A 21,697-nucleotide genomic window follows, 5' to 3' on the forward strand; every position below is an offset into this window, starting at 1 on the left:
TAAAAGGATAATGGTTGAAAATGAGGCTGAGTAGGTGTCATTAGATAGGGGGTATCTGGGCTGATGGGAGTATTAGCTCAGTACAACATTGCCCCTGGGTACTTAGACCGCAAATCAGGTAACTGAGGAAACCATAATTATGAAGCAAAGTAAAAGGCTGACTCAGACCAGGAATACAAGTGGCTGAGGATGTGCTTAAAGGAAATTGTTAGGAAGAGCACAGGACAGCTGTCTTGTGAACCAGACAACCTGCACTGTACAGTTAGTGAGTGCCACATGTGGATAATAATAATAATAGGGAGGGGACCCTGGAACTGGGAGGGAGAGAGGGGGGCACCCTGGAATTGGGAGGGAGGGGGGACGCTGGAACTTCCCTTAAAAACATTAATGGCAGAAGGTGATTACCTTCCTAGCGCCCGTTTCATTTCAATGAGAAATGGGCTTTTTCTACTAGTAATAATAATAATATTAATAATAAGGAAGAAAGAAAATATTCCCTTGGTGTAGGTTCATCGCTAAACGTGCTAAAGAAATATTTTGTTGAGTGCTGTGGTTTGTTTATTCTACTGTTACAATGTATTCTGTTATGGTAATAAAATATTAAAGAAACTGGTCTGAGGCATTTTGAAAGGGTAGTGCCAATGCTCGGTGTGGGGGGAAAGATGGAACCAGGGAGGGGTATAAATGGTGTAGCATGCTTGTGTTAAATAATCTTTCATTCACTTGTAGCTTCAAGTGACGTTTTGTTTTAACCCTAGGAATCCAAAGCTATTCAAGAAATATACTGAGTCCAATAAAAAGATATTGACTATTATTTCCATGTAACAGAGTACAGGAAGGTGAAATGTTCCACAGAAAAGGAAACTTAAGGGCAAGGGATTACAATGTAAAGTTGCAGGGAGGAAGGTTCACATAAGCTGCATGGTATCACCTTCTACAATATGCTTCAAAATATCAGGACCCTTTTTTATCATTGTAACAAATAAATGGCTGGGTCCACAATAAAAAAAAACAAACAAACCCTGGCTCACGCAAAGGCTTATGATAGATCTATAAAATGATCCTGCAACAAATATGTAGTGTGATAAATAATCTTTGTAAACTTCACACGAGCAGAAGAAAACAATAAATGTGAACATTAAGAACATTATGCTCAAATTCAAAATTAGAATAGAAAAATTGGCTGAATCTGCTGAGAGTTTAAAGAGCATGTTCAAAATGTTTTTGCATGGAGCGGGTCTGCAGAGTGTCTTCCTGGCTTAATACCACATCTTCAGCATGGTCAGACATTGGTGCTGCAGACACTTCAGGATCTACAGCTACTGGCGTTTCAAATTGCCAGTAATACTGATTTTTAGGCCAGATTCTATTTATGGCACCAAAAAAACCCCAAAAAAACATGATCAGTGCAGGCTAAATGCAGACGCCTACATTTAGGTATGAGTCTATATTTATGCATGCAAATTTTGGGAGCAGCCCCAGAATGCTCCTAACCATGCCCCCATAAAGTTGCATGTGATTAAAATTAGGCGCAGGTCAGATATGCGTGTAACATAGGTGCAGATCCATTTTTACTCTCTGTTTCTGGGACAGAATATCAGGACTGGTTTAATCATTGGACCAAGTGAAACACTGGCTCAGGGAGCCAGGGGATAAAGGATGCCAACATCCCAGTCTCTGATGTCATCGACGGTGCCTCACCTGATCTAAAGGTTAAGCCTTCTCTCCTTCCCTTTTCCACCATGTTCCTGTACACTTTATCTTGGTGGCTAGAAGCGGCAGGATGAATAACAGGTGGCTTTTGGCCTACCCCTGCATCTTCCTCTGCTGCATCCCGCCCACAGGAAATTGCATCAGAGGAGGTGAGATGCAGCAGAGGGAAGACCCGGGGGGGGGGGGGGGCCAACTGAAAGCTGCCTGTTGGCAAACAAAGGTAAAGTGTACCAGGACCATGGTGGAAGAGAGAGGGAGACAGAGACTGGACCAGGGGGTGGGAAAAGACATTGGACCAAGCGAGCGAGGGAGAAATTCCAGACCCAAGGGGGACACTGAGGATGGAAGCAATGTGTGTATGTGGGGGAGGGGGGGGGGAAGGATACTGATGCAAGTTGGCTTAGGGCACCATAATTCCTTCAGCTGGCTCCAAGAATAACTTTATAGAATAAGTACTTTCCTCTCAGATTCCTTTTTGGAAGCCACTGCTTTCCCTCCCTGGACAATCAAATTTACCTCAGACTGTTCATTTATTGATATTTATTTATTTGTTCTTATATTCAACATTATCTGAAAATTAATTTCCGTTCAATGTGGCTTACATTTAGCAGAACTCAATTACATTAACAATTTAATTTACATGTAAGTTGTCTAAATCATTTCCTTAGGCATTTCAGCGTGTATGCTCCTAGCCATTTTTGATCCAAGTATATGGTAAATGAAAGTGAGAGAGATGCTCCATTTTCGATAGATTTTTTTTTATAAGATGACTGAATTATGAGTGTGCCTGAAAGATGCATGAATGCACAGTAACCAGGGGTTACTTGATGATCAGAGCTACTGCTTACAAGTTTCAGACTTCTGCTAATTCAGGGGTCCTTTTACAAAGAGGCGCTAGTGTTTTTAGCATGTACTAAAAATAAGTGTGCACTGAACACTAGAGATGTCCATATATTCCAACACAGCATGACTATGATCGAACAGGACAGCACGAAATCTTCACCCATTCCGACCCTCCACTTATATCTCATACGATCACTATACAACTTTGTATTTGTTATCCACCGACTGGGCAAACGCCTTTGACAGTACTATGTAAGAAGCCACATTGAGCCTGCAAATAGGTGGGAAAATGTGGGGTACAAATGCAACAAATAAAATAAATAAATAAATAAATATTTCTATGGGCGTCTCTAGTGTTTAACGTGCGCTAATCTTTAGCACAGGCTAAAAATGCTAACGCGCCTTTGTAAAAAACCCCTCAGTTCTTTGGTGTGTTCATTACCATGTGGCCAATATATAAATATGCGTATGTTTTCCAAATGGGAAAGACATTCAGCATAAGAGGTCCTTATTCATGCTCTTCTATTAGTGTGGCATATATTAAGCAGTGCAGAAAATGTAAGAAGAACTGAAACATTGATGAAACCAGTGGCATGGCCACACGTGGGCCGGGGCCCGCCCATTTAGGGCTCAGGCCCACCCATCAGTAGCACATGTTTAGCAGTAGCTGGTGGGGATCCCAAGCTCCGCAAGCTGAAGACTTCTCCCTGATGGTAATGAAAACGCTACTCTCCATAATACTGGCATCTGTACATGCTCAGTTTTCAGCGTAAGCCTGCTGCAGACTGCCAAGGTGGAAAGAAGTGTTTTCCCGCCAGCTGAGATATTTTTTTCATGGTGGTGGGGTGGGGGGGGGGGGGGGGTGAGGGAGAACACTTGGTGCCCACCCACTTCTTTCCCAGGCCCACCCAAAATCTGTTGTCTGGCTACGCCCCTAGAAACATGTCTGCAGTTATAAACCTTCAGAGACAAATGATAACATGCCACAGAGAAGATCATCTTGTGAGGGAACCTTTTTTATTAGAAAAGGCCACTACATGAATAACCTTATGGTCAGGTAACTATAAGGGAATTTCAGCTAGCCAAGAATTCAAAATTAAATAATCAAACTACTACTACTACTACTTAACATTTCTAGAGCGCTACTAGGGTTACGCAGCGCTGTACAAATTAACAAATAAGGACGGTCCCTGCTCAGAAGAGCTTACAATCTAAAGGACGAAATGTCAAGTTGGGGTAGTCTAGATTTCCTGAGTAGAGGTGTTGTGATTAGGTGCCGAAAGCGACATTGAAGAGGTGGGCTTTGAGCAATGATTTGAAGATGGGTAGGGAGGGGGCCTGGCGTATGGGCTCAGGGAGTTTGTTCCAAGCATGGGGTGAGGCGAGGCAGAAAGGGCGGAGCCTAGAGTTGGCGGTGGTGGAGAAGGGTACTGAAAGGAGGGATTTGTCTTGAGAGCGGAGGTTACGGGTAGGGACGTAAGGGGAGATGAGGGTAGAGAAGTAAGGAGGGGCTGCAGATCGAGTGCACTTTGAAACAAACATGAAGGGCTTTAATAGAAACTTCTGTTTTCTCACCCATTACTAAACACCCGTCCTCCCGCAGCTGTAAATGTTGCTCTTTCTCTATATTGGTTTTCTGCCCCTCACATCCTTGGCTGGTTTAAGCAATAGACCAACTAGGCACTTGCTTGGGTGCCAGTTTCATGGAAAGCAGCAAAGAAGAGCAGCACTGACAATCACACACACACACACACACGCAGGGGCTGATGCTCAAAGACAGGCGCTAAAGCCCACCATGCAAGAATGGCACAAAAAAAAAGAGCTAAGTGATGCTCGAAGGGAAACCTATGCAAATGAGATGCACTGTAGATTTGTGCAAGTAGGGGAGAAGCTTTAGCGGTAAGCGCAGCTCTTGCGTGCATGACCAGACAATAAAAAAAACAGAGGAGCAAACACACATCGGTGTTTGTACTTTACATTTCTGAAAGGCTCATATTTAAGTGCAGAGAAACAGGTGCTGATGTGTGCTTTCACCTTCAGTGATCAGACACATGTGCACATGTTTGGTTTCTCACTATCCTCACTTCAGACTTCCACAGGCTTCCTTCGATTTGTGAAATAAGTCAAAACCCGCAGTTCAGTGTGCGATATTGCCAAGAAATCCTGTCCCCAAAGCCTGCTATGTGATCTCTGAGCTGGCGGTAAGTTTTCGGCATTATGAGCCATCATTTGCTTCTGATCATTGCAATGCTTCTCGATGAACATTGGGAAGGATACCTACTGACCTCATTAGCGTCATGTAAATACATTTTGCAATGCAATTTGCAACCATCTTTAGCACCCACGTTAATACCGGCACTCCAGCCCTCTGAGCATTGGGTGCTTATAACGTGTGCGCAAATTCAGCAATAACTGCATGTTAACGCCGGCAGTAGTTATGAGCATCAGCATCTCAAAGAGCCATCAGCGTAATATTAATTTTTAAATGTTAGTTCTGAGTATGTGGGGGGAGGAACAAGGCTAAAAGATGCACCCATGGGGTCTAATTCCCTTGCACCAGCCCTGGTCTCACCATCATTTTACATTACAAATCTATATTGCTTTGGAAACAAACACCACCATGTAATGCAAACCAGTAATTTACTGATCTGCATCAGGCTCAGCTCCTTCTGCACGGATCTGGCGAAGGGAGCAGAACTCCAGAAAGCTCACTACAAATGTATTAAGTGAAAAGGTTGCATCTATAATAAGGGATTCCTTACTTTTATTTCTATGTGTCTAACCGGATTAACATGCCAGGCACACTGTTCTAAGAGACAAAAAAGAAATCTTTTTATCGCCAGTTCAGTTTCCTCTGCGGTTCTTTGGGGATTTCTTATGCCATGTTTAGATAGGAATGTGATTCACTAGCAACCTTATTTTCGAAAGTGATGGGCGCCCATATTTCGACCCCAATCGGGAGATGGGCGCCTGTCTCCGGTGGGCACCCAAATCAGTATAATCGAAAGCCGATTTTGGGCGCCTTCAACTGCAATCTGTTGCGGGAATGAACAAAGTTGATGGGGGCATGTCAGAGGTGTGGTGAAGGCAGGACTGGGGTGTGTTTATCGGCCGAGGAGAGATGATAGCCCTCGGCCAATAATCGAAAAAAGAAAGGCATTTTTACCACGAATTTGGGTCACTTTTTTTGGACCCTTTTTTTCACGAACAAGTCTCCAAAAAATGCCCTAAATGACCAGATGACCACCGGAGGGAATCGGGGATCACCACCCCTGACTCCCCCAGAGGTCACTAACCCCCTCCCACCCCCAAAAAAACAACTTTAACAACTTTTTTTCCCAGCCTGTATGCCAGCCTCAAATGCCATACCCAGCTCCATCACAGCAGTATGCAGGTCCCTGGAGCAGTTGTTAGTGGGTGCAGTGGACTTCAGCCAGGTGAACCCAGGCCCATCCCCCCCCTACCTGTTACACTTGTGGTGGCAAATGGGAGTGCTCCAAACCATCCCCAAAACCCACTGTACCCACATCTAGGTGCCCCCCTTCAGCCATAAGTGCTATGGTAATGGTGTACAGTTGTGGGCAGTGGGTTTGGGTGGGATTTGGGGGGCTCAGCACCCAAAGGAAGGGAGCTATGGACTTGGGAGGTATTTTAATTATTTTTTTAAATTGTTACAAGTGCCCCCTAGGGTGCCCGGTTGGTGTCCTGGCATGTGAGGGGGACCAGTGCAGTGGCGTAGGAAAGGGGGGGCAGTGGGGCGGTCCGCCCTGGGTGCACGCCACTGGGGGGTGTCGTCTCCGCTTGTTCACTGCTCTCTCAGGGGAACTAACGGAGCCGATGCAGCTCCCAGCGACTGCACTCGGGGCGGAGCGGTCCTCCCGTCCACCCCCCTTGGTAAGACTGCGCTCCGGGGGGGGGTTGCACGCTCTGGGGGGGTGTTCGCGCTCTGGGGGGGGGCACGCCGTGCTGCTCCCAGGGGGGGCGCAGCGGCAAACCGCCCCGGGTGTCAGCTGCCCTCGCTACGCTTCTGGACCAGTGCACTACGAATCTGGCCCCTCCCACGACCCAATGCCTTGGATTTGTTCGTTTTTGAACTGGGCACCTTCGGTTTCCATTATTGCTAAAAAACAAAACCACCCAGCTCAAATCCGCACACATCCAATGCATTTGCCCGACACAAACCATATTATCGAAAAAAAAGATGGCCGCCCATTTTTTTGAAAATAAGGTCTGTCCCGCCCCTTCACGTACCCGTTCTTGGACATAGACGCCCATGGAGATGGACGTTCGTGTTTGATTATGCCCCTCTAGGTGATCCCTTACTGCAGGGGTCCGCAACCTAGTCGGGTTTTCAGGATTTCCGCAATGAATATACATGAAATCTATTTGCATGCAATGCCTCCATTGTATGGAAATAGATCTCATGCATACTCGTTGGGGAATCCTGAAAACCCGAATGGGTTGCAGACCTCAAGGACCGAAATTGCCCACTCCTGCCTTAATGCCTGCTTACCACCCTCCAGCTCCCTTTGTAGAATCACAAATCTTCCCACTTTCTTACATTGCCTCAGTACTCCTCCTCTCCACAAGTTCCTCATTTTCATACTTATTGTTTTTATTTAAATCATGCCTTTTCGGTAGTACTTCAAGGTGACTTACATTCAGGTACAATAGGTATTTCCCTGTCCCCAGAGGGCTTACAATCACTGTTCCCTCTAAGTTGAGCAGGTGTCCGCCAACTGTATTGCTACCAGTAGGAGGTGGTGTTTCAATACTGTGTTTTCTATGGCTAGGGACAGGTGGGTTCCCTGGAGTCCTGCAGAACTTGCCTGTCCCTCACTACTGAAAATGTGATAGTGAAACAGTACCCCCTACTGGCAGAACTGTAGGTGGAGGACTTCTGCTCAGCTTAGAGGGACAGAGCTTACAATCTAAGGGGTCCTTTTACTCTGCTGTGGTAAAAAAAAAATGGGTTAACGCATCCTAATGTGGGACTTTCCTGTGTGTTAAGCCCATTTTTACTGCAGAGGGAAAAAAGGGCATTTTTCATTTTTTTGATTTGCAGTTTGTGCATTAATGTTGTCATTAGGACGTGGCAACTGCAAATAATGCAGGAGCACATACCGCCTTCTACTTGAGAGGCGCTAAGGGCTCCTAGATTAACCCCATCTTAACCAGTTTGCACACGCTAATGTGAACATACTAGTTAGTTAGCGCTTCCATAATCATTCCCCCCTGTGCCAAGACCTCTCCCCAAACATAAATAGCACGTGATTAGTGCTCACAAACAGGGAACTTACTGCAGGTCACTTTCCCGCATCCTGCGCTTTTTTTGGTGCACTAAGCACATGTTAGGGCTTAGGGCACTTTAGTAAAAGGGTCCCTAAGTTGGCCTCAGAGCTGTCCAGTTTCCCAGTTCCAGTTTTTGGCCAGTCCTAGTAGTGTGGTATGTGTAGTCCCTTATTCTACTGTTGAATGCAGTGCGTCAGGTCCCATAATGCATTAGGATGAAGTTGGCAGAAATGGAGAATTTGAATTTCTTTTTCCAGAAGTATCCCATCATGACAGTTATTTCATACCTGAGATTCACGAGTCCCCCAGTCGCCCCATAGTGTCTGGAGCCTCTGTCGGACTTTGTGGATTATACTTTGAAGACAGACGTTCCAAAAAAAGTAGATCGTACATAAAAGGTGCTACAGCTATGATCAACTTCTTGCATACTTGCGAGGAGATTCCGACTGGAGCCATTTTAGCTACATTAAACATCACAGCCCTTTATACCAATATACCTCAGGAAGCGGCATTGTCATCATCCGCTATCATTGACAAGTGCTTTCCTTGCCAAAAACACGTGTTGAATTTTTGGTTACTATATCCAAGATTGCATTGAGTAAGAACCATTTGTCTTTTAATTGATGATTTTACATGCAATTGAACATTACAGCAATGGTTGCTACTATGGCTCCCACTATCACTTGCCTGTATGTTGTCATGTTTGAGGAAACTTCTTTTTTCAACCATATTTTAGTCTAGAAACGATATATAGATGACATTTTTGGGGGATACTATTTTGCAGCTTATCTCCAATGGTTGAATTCCTGCGACTTCACCTTGCAGTTTTCATCCACGACTAATCATTATGCATTACCTTTTTTAGATATTAATAGGGAGAATTTAATAAGGAGGTTACATAGATCTGTTGATATGTGATAGTCCCTCCACCTTATGAGCACACTCCATGTATAGAATAATTTTTGTTTATATATATTGTGTTGATAGAATTATATACATTTATTGGGATTGTGGGCTATTTTATTTTTGTATAGTGTTGACTTTCCCCCAGACTCTGTTTTTTCCAATTATATTTTGAGAAATAGAGGACTGGCCTAAAATCTCTCTCCTGGAATTAGGCAACTTGGAAGCACTGTTGTAGCTGAAGCAATGAAGATTTAAGTGACTTGCCCAAAGCCATGAGGGCTGTCAGTAAGATTTAGCCCTCACTTCCATGGGTCCTGGGCTCTTGTTCTAACCACCAGGCTACCTCTGCTTCCTTCTTTTAAATATATAAAGGGCACCTTTAAAAATTGATTTGCTCTGACCAATTTATCCCTCTTAAATTTTGTTATGACAGTCTGTCAGTTGCCTCCTGCTGCTATGGACTTCAGCTCAGTCTGATCCAGGGCTGGAACCTAGTGACCATCTTTTAAAAATGTGCCTTATTTTACATCCCCTCCCAATATACTTTAGTCCAGTCATTGCGGTGATTGTCCTCTGCCAGGGGTCTGTGCAGCAGGGCTCCTTCTAGAACCTTGCAATCAGGGGCCTAAATCCTGCCACTAGGTGTCACCATTCTGTGGTGACTGTGACTCTCCTTAAGAACTTGAAATGCTGCCTCTGCAGCAGCCCACCCACCCACCTCAGGAAGAAGTAGACCTGAAGTGGGAGTCAACCTGGTCCTTGGGACAAGTATATAGGACCTGAAAGGGAGAAGGGAAAGTAGATGGCATGGATGGGCAAACTGGATTAGCCATATGGTCTTTATCCACCTTCATTTTTCTCTGTTTCTGTGATGCTGTGCTCAGTGGTGTACCTGTGCCGACCCTTAATTTTCTATTATTCTTCTTATATTTTAATACATTTATTTTAGTATATATGCTGTGTTTGAAATTGCACATCCATTTGAAATATTTATTAAAGTCATGAACTAAAATATGTAACAGTGGTATGACTGAACTGGGCTTCCAAAAGGCTGGGGTAGCCTTCATGGGGGAGCCATGATTAAAGCACAAACTTTAGTGTAGGGAGTTTGGACTGTTTAGGAGAATAGCCTTACTTAATGTTGGTGGCTAAGGTTATTAAAACTTGTTAATAAGGCATAATAGGGGATCTGTGGGTTGGGTTCAATATTTATTTTATAAGAATCAAGATCTGAAATGCCCTACCAACAGAAATGTGGAGAGCAATTTGGGTGTGTGTGAGGGAAACGTGGAAGGCAGTGTTAGGTAGAGCAGTGCATCTCAACCCAGTCCTCAGGGTACACCAAACCAGTTGGGTTTTCAGGATATCCACAATGAATATGCATGAGAAGATTTGCATGTTGAGAAGGCAGTGCGTGCAAATCTAGCTCATGCATTGTGGATATCCTGAAAACCTGACTGGCTGGGTGTGCCCCCAAGGACTGGGTTGAGAACCCCTGAGGGTTATGAGTTGCCTATGGGAATCTGTATGTTCCTCTACTCCATGTAGAAATGTCTAACCTGGGCAGAGTGGATGAGTGAATTTGATCAGTATCTACTCTCAGCTATTGTATTACTTTGTTTAATCTGCTGCAACTTCTACCTCTTTGTCTTTGTGGAGGTAACTCTCAGTCAGAACCAGGAGTGGATTTCTAAGCAAATTTTCAAAGGGGAAACTTCACGGGTCTGTGGAGAACATGGATACTTGTGTCACTGCCAGGGCTTATTTTCTGGGGGAATGACCTGCAATGCAAGTCCAGGGAAGAAATCCGCCAGAGGGCAGAGAACTCTAGACACCCCACAGACAACAACAAGAAATTAAAAAAGTGGGAGTCTTAATGCCAAATGCCTTTGAGAACTATTTGATGAAGGCAAATCCTCAGCTTATTGCAACATTTCAATACAAGCGCTGTGTCCGAGGAGACAACGAAGCATGCTCACCTTCACAATGGTCTTTCTAAAGACCTCCTTTTGCTGAGGATTTGCCTTCATCAAATGGTTCTCAAAGGCATTTGGCATTAAGACTCCTGATGCAGTCCTAACGGCCGAAACACGACGTTGTGTCGAGTCTTTATACCTCAATAAACATCTTTATTATTATACATCCTTTCAGTCTTTGGAATCCTTGGTCGTCCTCCCACTTTTTTCATTTCTGCAATGCAAGTCCACCATTTCTTTTCAGACTCCAGAGCAGTTGGTGTATTCTGCTTCATCCCCTCCCTTCCAGGAAGCCTATAGAGAAGAGAAGAGAGGAGGGAGTGAACCTGGAGCAGAGCAGAGAACCCTCATTGTGCTTCCAAATTCACTCCTCTTCGCCTGTTGCCCCTGGTCCTGGCCTGCCCATCCCTTGCCCCAACTCCATAATTCTACTTCCTATTTATCTACAAATTAAGTCATGGTCACTGCATTTGAAAAGTACTCATTTTAAAATTGCCCCAACATAGATAGAGGATTCCTAATACTCATAGCAAGGTAGAGAGGGCTAGATTTAAGATGACAGAACCCACTGGCAGAGGACTGGGTGCTCGAAGTTCTTCTCCAGCACACAAAGAGTGTCTTCAGAATTGGATTCTAGGCCCGTGCTTATAGTGTCTATGCTAAAATTCAGCCCTGATAGTAGAGGTAAACAGATAGACCACACATCACTGTAGACCAGGGGTATCAAAGTGCAGTCCTGGAGGGCCACAACCCAGTCTGGCTTTCAGGATATCCCTAATGAATATAAATGAAATTCCCAGGAACCTAAAAACATAATAAAAAAATATGGACAGTGAAGGAGCTCAGAAATCAATGTAACTCAAGTGAAAACGCACATAAATAGCCATCTATCATCTCACTTCCTCATCGTTTTAAGGCAACAGTTACAGATGAAATCACCACCGTCAATGAGATAACAATCAAAAAGCAGTATCTGTTTTTCCCATCTATATTATACAGAGCCACTTATCTCATATGTCCATGTTGCCTTCAGGATAAATCTGCTTTGATAGATCTGGTGTATAACTATATCAAATCTTCTCATGCCATCTGCAGGGGGTACCTCCATAACAACATCAAAATATCATGATTAACTGCTTTTTTAAATAAAAAAACAAGACAAAACAAAAAGGAAACTCACAAGCTAACATTCTGATCAGGCACACCCCAGCGCTAAAAAATAAAATCTATTTTTTCACGCGTGGGAAGTGCACACTGATCCCAAAACTACCAAGAGACACCTGAGGTAGTGGTTTTCGACCTGCAGCTTAGTAAAAGGGCCCCTATATTTTAAGCTGAGTGGGGAAGAGGGCGGGATGATTGTGTTCACCTCATTTTCCCCATAGGCCATCTGGCTACACTACTGCCTCCAGGATTGCAGTCTGGCATCCCTACTGTAGACTGCTTGACCTCTGGTCACCTCTTGCCCCTGCCCTTCCCACCACCCCCTTTATATCTTGAATATACTTGAATTCCTGCCACAGTACTGGCAGAAGCGTAGCCAGGTTTTGACAACAGGGGGAGCAGATCTTTTGTAAAATAGGTGTCAGTGTGAGGCTGCAGGCCCAATCCACATAGACACAGCTTCATTCAAAATCCATTTGGGACAGCAGCTGCTTGAAACCCCCCCCCCCCCCCCCAAGCTACACCTCTGACAACTGGTACTTCCACTTCTAAGCATCCATCACCCTCTGTCAATATTTCCTCTGAGCCTCAGTCCATCCAACTTCATATCATTGCTTTTTTAAGTACAAAATGCCACATTCTTTACCTCATTGAAACTGCTAAATATTTGAATCACTCTGTCATGTCCTCTTTTTCCTTCATTCACCCAAGGAGTACATTTTGAGCTTCTTACGTGACTGTGTAGGACTTGTAGGGAATGGAGGGCAGTTTGCCCACAGTGCCGGTGGGAAACGAAGGGAGAGAAACTGAGAGTCGAAGTGAAGATCGTGAGCAGTCTTCAGCAAGGTTTGAACTTCCTAAAGAGTTAGCGGTAAAACCAAGGGAAGTGACTCTAGATGTTTTGTGGGACTTAATGTCTAACCTGGGACAGATTTTCCTTAAACAAGTTAATGAGGTTTTACCAAAAGTAAAGCATATTGAAATGGAATTGCAAAAAAAGGAAGAAGAGACTAAAGTTTTGAATGAAAAAGTAGAAAAAATTGATCAAAGGGTTATGAAGTTGGAAACAATACAAACTGCGATGTTGAAAGATGTGACAAATATCAGGCAAAAAATGGAAATATTTGATAATTTCACTAAAAATCATAACCTGAGATTTGTCAATTTTCCTAGGTTACCAAATGTTCTTCCTTTGGATATGTTGAAACGCTATTTTTCTGAAGTTTTGAATATCTTGGAAATGGACTTTCCACCCTTTTCACAAGTATATTATGTCCCAGGAAAAAATTTGGATCAAGAAAAATCGATAGATGTCTCTCTTTTGCTTGAGACCTCTGACTCTGATTTGGTGACGGCCGCTACTTTGGTGGTGACTGTCGCATTGATGCCTGATAAGAACTGGATTTTCTGTCTGTTTTTCCGAAATAAAGAGAAACCCTTTTTGGGTTTCAGAATAATGTTATTTCCTGATGTCTCTAAGGAGACAAGAAGACGGAGGAAACAATTTTTGCTCCTTAAGCCGGAAGTTTTGCACTTGGGGGGTACCTTCTTTTTAAGGTACCCCTGCAAGTGCATAATAAGACTTGGGGGTAAAAAATACATGTTTACTGAACCTGTTCAGGTTTCAACACTGATAACCTCAGTTAAAATGGAGAAGCATTAAGAAGAAGATGTACAATTTCTTAGCAGAGCAAGAATTGCCGTTTAATTAGTTCTTGTGTTATATTTCTCCCCTAGATTATTTAATCTTGGATCTCCATTTATGGACTTGAGAGTCATAAGATTTTGAAAAGTAAAGATTTATTTACTTTTTCTTTTCCTTTTTGCTTTCTTTTTTTTTTTTCTCCTTCTTCTTATATTCACTTTGTATAATTCTTATTATTGACTCTATCCTAACCAAGATGTTTCTTGTAAATATTGTTTAAATGAATAAATAATAAAATTTAAAAAAAAAATGAACCATTTTGGTAGCTTTCTTCTCAGCTACTTTTGTCTTTTCAGAAATATGGTCTTCCTTTCCTTTCCTTTCTGAACACGCTATCAGAACCCTCATCTACACTCTCATCACCTCTCGCTTAGATTACTGCAACTTGCTTCTCACAGGTCTTCCACTCAGCCACCTCTCTCCTCTTCAATCTGTTCAAAATTCTGCTGCACGACTAATATTTAGCCAAAGTCGTTATGCCCAAATCAGCCCTCTCCTGAAGTCACTTCACTGGCTCCCTATCCGTTTCCGTATAAAATTCAAGCTTCTCTTATTGACTTAAAAGTGCATTCACTCTGCAGCCCCTCACTACCTCTCCACCCTCATCTCTCCCTATACTCCCTCCCAGGAACTCCATTCACTAGGCAAATCTCTCCTAATTGCACCCTTCTTCTCCATCGCTAACTCCAGACTCTGTTCCTTTTGTCTTGCCGCACCTTATGCCTGGAATGGGCTTCCTGAGCCGTTACGACTAGCTCGATCCCTGTCCGCCTTCAAATCCAGGCTAAAGGCCTACCTGTTTGATGCTGCTTTTGACTCCTAACTTGTCACTTGCTCGTAACCTTCATCTTGTCTTCCTCTCTTCAATAGTCCCTTTCCCTATGTGTCCTTCTGTCTGCCTTACCCTTATTGGTCCTGTCTGTCCTGATTTAGATTGTAAGCTCTTTTGAGCAGGGACTGTCTTTTCATGTTCAATTGTGAAGCGCTGCGTACGACTGGTAGCGCTATAGAAATGATTTATAGTAGTAGTAGTAGATCTGAACACCATGATTGGTACCAGAACATTATTACCTCCTATTTCCTACAGGTGATGTCTCTTATGTACAAACTTGCTGTTAGGTCTTCCTACTGGATCCCTGCACTGGCTAGCAATCTTCAGATCATCAGTGACGGTTACTTTTCAGATATTTTCTGCTCTGCAGTTACCAGCTCTTATTTCTTTCTGATTTCTTTGCACTGCAGAAAAACAAAGACTGCTTCATAATAATCCATCATGACTTCTATTCCTAGTATCATCCATTATCCTTTCCTTTAATGTTTTTAGTCTCATGCATTTTGTCTCACCTGCGATATACAAATATTGAATTGATTGGAATTCTTAACCTTTGACTAGTCTTTCAGTGGTTTCATGCCATCTCTCATTTTTCCCACACTTCCGAGTATGGCTACTCCATTGCAGGTTTTTATCCTACATGCAAACTGGCAAATTTGCCCCTCAAGTATGATATTTTCATGTGTTCTGGCTTTACCACACTTGAATAATGCATCTGAATTTCGGTACATCAAGCCAAGTAAAATAAATGAATTCAACTCACAATACAAAACATTTAGGGGTCCTTTTGCCAAGCTGCTGTAGAAAAGGACTTACAGTTGCATTGGTGAATGGATTTGCTACGCGCTAAGGCACCCTTTTACCACAGTGGGTAAAAAGAGTAAAAAAAAAAACTAAACGATTGTGTGATAAGTTAAGCACTTGCCATGCAGCCATTTCTGGAGGAGACCTTACTGCTGCTTATTTAGGAGTACTTAAAGCAGCTCAGCTTGACTATACACCCATTCTGCACCTGGACTAGCTTGCTAAACACACTGTGTTATATCTTGATTAACTGTACAAAGAACTTGCCTTGAGTTTAGTCACCCATTTATTTATCCCAACTAACTCTGTACCACACATCCTGTCCCTATCTATATATCTGCATTTGGCCCCTCAGCTATATGGTAAGCTGAATTGTAGAAAAGCATTAATATTATAGCATTGTTATTTGAATATTCTAATTGTCTGCTTATTAGCTATTTCATTAGTATTATGCTTACATCATATTATATCTGTTAGTTGAATTTCAGTGCTGTTAAATGTGTATATTTTTTATCCTGTTTCATGGTAATCCTATTATTAGGTCTCAATTTGCTGTTTTCAAGTTTCCTTCTTGTACATTTTACTATTGATATGCTGATAACAAAATTGTAAGTTTGATGTTAAACTGTACCTACTGTACACCTCCTTGGGTGAATCTCTTCATAAAGGCGGTTAATAAATCCCAATAAATAAATAAATCACATACTCTATCTCCTCTATATTTATATATATTTGCAAATGTTTCAAAGTAGCCCTACTGATGCAGTACATTAATGTGTGCAGATTTGTGGGTGTTGGCGAACTTCATCCTTAGCTTATGTTGCATTGAGCTGATGGGGGGAGCACAGCTCTACCTATCCAAATGTGACAATCACATGATTTGATTCACAAAATGTATTGTTAATGAGTAAAATGGGTATTGCCTACAACAAATACAGATTTGACTTGTATTTCTGCTATAAAATGATGGTAACGTTCTTTATGTGGTTTAGTATTCATTTTCAGCATAGGTTAATGCATCCATATTGACAGATGCCCAGAATGCCATCATTGACCTCACAATAGTTAGTGCTGATGCAATGATATCACCCTATGGAAACAGTAGACATTTTTCTCAATAATGGGGGAGGGAGGAGGGGGATGATCCAGCCAAACTCCTTCCTTGTCTGTATATGAGTGCAGTCTGTGTCTATAGTGGGAGGAGTAGCCTATAGCGCAGCAACCTAAGAACCAGGGGAATGAGGTTCAATTCCCACTATAGCTCCTTGTGACTGGTTATTTAACCGTCCATTGCCCCAGGTACAAAATATATAATGTAAACTGCTTTGATATCAAATCCCATCTCCTTTCCTTTCCATATACATAACAACACAGTAAACAACCTGCATTGTACCAAAATAGCTAATATTCTCTTTCTTATTTAGGTAGAGTTAGGTTTTCTTTTGAACAGATTCTAATGCATGTTGCACACAAGCTATGAATGATCTATAGTTAAATTCTTATCTGCATCATTTAAATTTTTCTTTAATAACCGATAATGTTATTTGTAAGCAAAATTTGCAGTTCTCCATGGTATAATACCATACAACATGGATACAAATAATCACGTGATTTCAATCTAGCTGGGCTCTAACTTAAGGGTTGGTCTAGACATCCTGCACCTGATAAAAAGAAGATCAGTAAGTTAGGGTCTCTCACTTGATTCAATTCATTTTAGGTTATTTCCTCTATACATTATCAATTTCATTTTTGTCCTTTCTGATTTATTCACGTCTTTTAATTTTTCATGTTAGGATTGAGGCAGGCATTTTGTTTTTAATTTACAGAATGTAAGTATCTTCTGTCCAGATCTTCTCTCTATGTTTCAGGAATATTCTGTTGCCATTACATACACATCGTAAATTAGAGATGACCAAAACCATGTTTCATGGATTTTATAGCTCAGATGTAAAATGCATTCCTTATGTATCAGAAGCTGCTTTCTCTTCTGTTTTGCAGAGCCTTTCCCCTCCACAAACAGATGGCTCCTGGGATCTGCTGGCCGGACCTCCAGCTACCAGTTAGCTACGGAGTTTCCAATCATGCCTGCTGTAGTCATTTTGAAGCACATACAGGGACATGAATGTGTACGAAACCTGATCACCTGCAACGGTGCGGTGCAGCAGGTATGATCAGTGAAAGTTTTATCACGTCACCTGTGAGCTGGCAATGCCATTATGAACTTACCCTGACTTAGGAGTGAGGTTCATGACTGTCATGGCATGTGCAAAATTAACCCATTTGGAGACATTACCCTGAAAGAAACAGAGAATCTGATGCCAGAAAAGCCTGTCTAATCTGCCCAGTTTATTCCTGACTCTTGTTTGCAAACAGTCTTCCACGATGAAGCAAAAACATGCTGGAAAATAATGTAACGACCCTCTAATTTTTTTTTCAAAATTAATAATCATTTGATTTAAATCATTTATATGGTAATGATGCCCCAACTGTGGTACTGGGAATGTACAGTTTTAGACAGTGATTTCTAAAGGGGCCTTTATAAGAAATCAGGACTTCTAAAGAAATTCAAGTGTTCACTTTCTCAGCAGGTGCAAAGATGAGGTCTGAAGTGAACTTTTTGTCCCACAAATAAGGAAAGACACTTGCTTAAAAACAGACCAGCAGTTACAGCCTATGTGATTATTAGCAAACACAATATATTTACTGTATTAGCATTTGCTCACAGTGCAAATGGTACAACAATGCGGCAGGTCAGGAATTCTGGAATTCAAAATGCTTTATGCATTAACTATCATATTTGCGTTACAATGTGACAGATGAGCAAATGAAAAGTCGGTGAGAAACCTCACCACCTCACAATATCAAGCATCAATTTGACCTTAGTATAAGGTATTATAAATCCAAGAGATAAAGCGTCCACAAAATATATTACATCTGTTTTTTTAAGTACTGAACTTTATACAAAAGTCTTCAAAAATAGCATCCCACAGGTTTTTGACTAAACCTGATATATGTTTTTTTTTCTTGCATTTCACACAAATTAGGCATTTTTGTCTATTTTTACATGCAAAACGGATAAACAAACCTTTTGGCAACAAAGATGTATCCTTCTTCTAAGGTTAGTTTTTAATGACTGAGCACAGTTTTATTAAACAAAAGGAAATGGTGAAGTGTCATGCAGTGACATGCAAACATCAGGAGTGAGAAAACTGAGGAGGCATGGCATTTCTCCAGATTCAAGCGACCAAAGAAATTGCATTCTAACAGAATCCAGTGAATATTTGCTTCTGCAGAACACGTCTGTACAGCAAGTTAGGCATCTTCTGCAGTAAAGGCTATGCCCAACGTTTTTCTTTTGTAGGTTTTCCAGGCATTGTAACATCACCAGGTAACCTACCACAGAAAAGTCTATAAAATTACTACCCTCTTCCTTATTGTATAGCAGAATTCGAATATTTGAATATTTATTTACCAACACAATATTTGTGCAGGAAAAGAAATAGAAACCTCTTAGCAGAGCTGGCCTAAATCGGGCAGGTTATATCCCATATTTGGATTCTTCCCAGCGAGAGAAGACGTGATACACTACGATATCCTACAACAATGCATTTGGTGACAGTACTTCGAGCACTACAGCCCAGCAGTACTGGTAGATTATAAGGAAGATAAGATCGTACCTTCAGAAGTGATTGCCACATTTTTATGCTGAGTGTATGCGCTCAAGTGAGGGAGCTGCAAAATCTATTCCCCCACAAAAGCCCTCCCAAACGGTTAGTATCCTGTGATTCTATCCAGCTATGGAAACTGCATTAATAAAAATAGTCCCTTACATTGATTATTGTACCAATAAACCACATAAGCTCTAAATACCGTGCATGTGTATTTGCTTATATGCCTTATATATCTATATGCATTTGTGTGCGTGCATGCGTGTGTGCATAGATATATATAGATATCATAGACATACACATCTATATCTATATTTATCTCTGTGTGTGTGTATATATATAAATATATACATACGTACACACACATATATATACACACACACACACGTGTATGAATTTTCACAAGCATCAAAAGCAAATAAAATGATTCTATACCTGAATAATAGTACACAAAACATATCTGCTGTATTCACATGGAGAATGGAGGCTGCTGTTGTTCTATTACCAAAAATAAAGGATTTAGGTATATCTATAGATCTCTGGCTTATAAAGGTTGCACACTGATAAGACGCCTGGTAAAATCTTGCCATTGAAGTTGGGCATTGCCTTCCCAGAGTTGGACAGGGGGAAGCTCGGAGGAATTCATTTGGAAGAGAGAAGAAAAGAGTAATGGCTTATCCAGGATCACAAACTATAAAGAAACCCTGTAATGCAAAGGAGGGAGAAGGGGAAGAACTAGGAGTATTAAGCAGCAACATCGTAAGCATTTCTGAAGAAATATTAGAGCACTTTGAAGGCCACCTTATTACATGACACCAAGGTCCCACTGTGGTGAAGAGATTTTTTTTTTTTGTCTCCCAGAAACCTGATTCCAGAACCCGGGGATTTCTGACCAGATTGAGGTGAGGAAAACGTAATTCAGTTCTGTGTGGACCTGTCACCAAAATCACTCCGGAACAGTCCAGCACAAGGGGAGGGACAGTCAGTTTGGCCATTGCGTACCTACAAAGGTCTCTGAATCCCTGTTTACCGTACCATCTCTCACCTTTTCAGCTCATCCCATATCTCAGGCACTACAGTCCTGATGAAGTTAGCTGGAAAAGTGAACCTGGCTTATTCAGATCAAGACGATCTGAGTGAAGCAGGACAGGCAGGTCACATAGGGTGAGGCACACATCCCTCACTTCAGACCTTCTTAGCAAAGACAGCTAAGTGCAAGGTACTTCATGCACAGGTAGTGACTGCAGGGGCCAAGGGCACTGGCGGTGAGCTAGAACCTTTTCTCTGCTTTCTTGTCCTTCTGTTTCAGGTGATCTTAGCATGTCTCTTGCGCTCGTCGCTGCGTGCAAACTTACGTCGCAGAACTCGCAGGCAAAAGGCTTTTCTCCTGTGTGAGTGCGAATGTGTGTGGTGAGGTGATCACTGCGACTAAAGCTCCTCATGCAGATCCGGCACTGGAAGGTTTGTGGTCCCGTGGGATCCGCAAATGCCTTGTCAACTCATCAGACCTGGAAACAACGCCTGTCACAGCCCTCAGCTGGGCAGGCATGGGGCCTTTCATGAAGAGGGTCTTGCTGGGTCGGTTGGATACTTCCGAGGACGGATAGGTTTGAGAGTCAGTGGTGGTTGCTGCTGGAGGCTGCCAAAGCTGGGGTGGATTGTTTGTCTTTAAACGCTTTTATAGTTTCCAGTGGAGTAATGGGCGTGGGTTCACTCGGATAGATCCATTGTTTGGAAAGGGTTTGTGCTCTGTGATGGTGCTCATATCACCAGGATGATGGTAGATGTTTATAGTCTGGAATCATAGGAAAGATATTTGTGTCCAATGTTGGCTTAGCCGTTGGTATCCTGAGGTGAGTAAGGAAGGGAGGAGGTGGTTTGGGGGTTGTGGAAGGACACTTGGTCTGGTACAAATCACTGCAGCTGGAGTAAGGAGGCAGTCCAGGTATACATCGATCCACCTCCCCTTGGTTCTGCACCATGCTGGTGGTGGAAGTCTGTGTGGTGATGGAGCTAGAGGCAGGAGGCACACCCAAGATGCCAGCACTCATCAGGCTAATAATGTTGTCCTGGCACCAATTGGAAGGGGAGTCAAAAGCAAATTTCCCCAAGTAGGTTACTGTCTTATTGCCAGGTGTGGGCTGGAAAGTGCTGAGTAGGACAACTCTGGTTGGTTTTCTCAGACGCTAATCCAATATCCATGCATTATCTGGAAGGAGAAAGGACCATGGATGAGTAACACTGAATAAATAACAGATCTTATGTGTGTGTGTTTTTTCTGTTTAATGATTGATCTTGTCCGATGCACTCGGTTAGTATGTATACACGGTGGAATCTTTGTAGAGGGATTTATTTGTTATAAGACAAGCATCAAATAACAGATGAAATAAATGTATAGGAGAAAGCCTTCATAACGTTAATAATTAAATGGTAACTCAGTTTTTACAAAATGCATCTTGGACCCACTAAAGTAAACACACACCAGAGCTGGAAGGCGAGCTGCGGGTGGCCCAGGCAGGTAGCCGGCGGCTCTGAACAGGTTACACACGCGGGTGGCACGACTGGATCCCGAACAGCCGCCGGTTTTCTTTGTAGGATCAATCATGCAGCTGGTTATATGGCAGGTGGATTTACAATATTAGCTTCGCGTTAGACCGAGGCGAGGGACGGGTTTGCTCCGAATCAATGAAGAGCTGGAGCGGCAGGGGCTGCCGTGTGCCCAGGGCTGCGACGCCTTTGCCCTCTCAATCCCAAGGAATCGGCCAGGCTGGGGAGACGGGGGTCTCTCCCCCCC

General features: G+C 42.6%; 1 protein-coding gene across 1 annotated transcript; it reads right to left on the bottom strand.

Annotated features, from left to right (window-relative positions):
• Positions 1–19,254: 19,254 nt before the first annotated feature.
• On the bottom strand, positions 19,255–21,105 carry EGR3 (early growth response 3). The gene is given in 11 exon segments (XM_030202036.1): positions 19,255–20,261; positions 20,264–20,362; positions 20,365–20,419; positions 20,421–20,472; positions 20,474–20,561; positions 20,564–20,608; positions 20,611–20,692; positions 20,694–20,748; positions 20,750–20,810; positions 20,813–21,072; positions 21,074–21,105. Coding segments are annotated over 11 exon segments (963 nt in total). The 3' UTR covers positions 19,255–20,127.
• Positions 21,106–21,697: the final 592 nt, after the last annotated feature.

This window comes from Microcaecilia unicolor, chromosome 4 (assembly GCF_901765095.1).
Source record: "Microcaecilia unicolor chromosome 4, aMicUni1.1, whole genome shotgun sequence".
Lineage (NCBI taxonomy): Eukaryota > Metazoa > Chordata > Amphibia > Gymnophiona > Siphonopidae > Microcaecilia > Microcaecilia unicolor.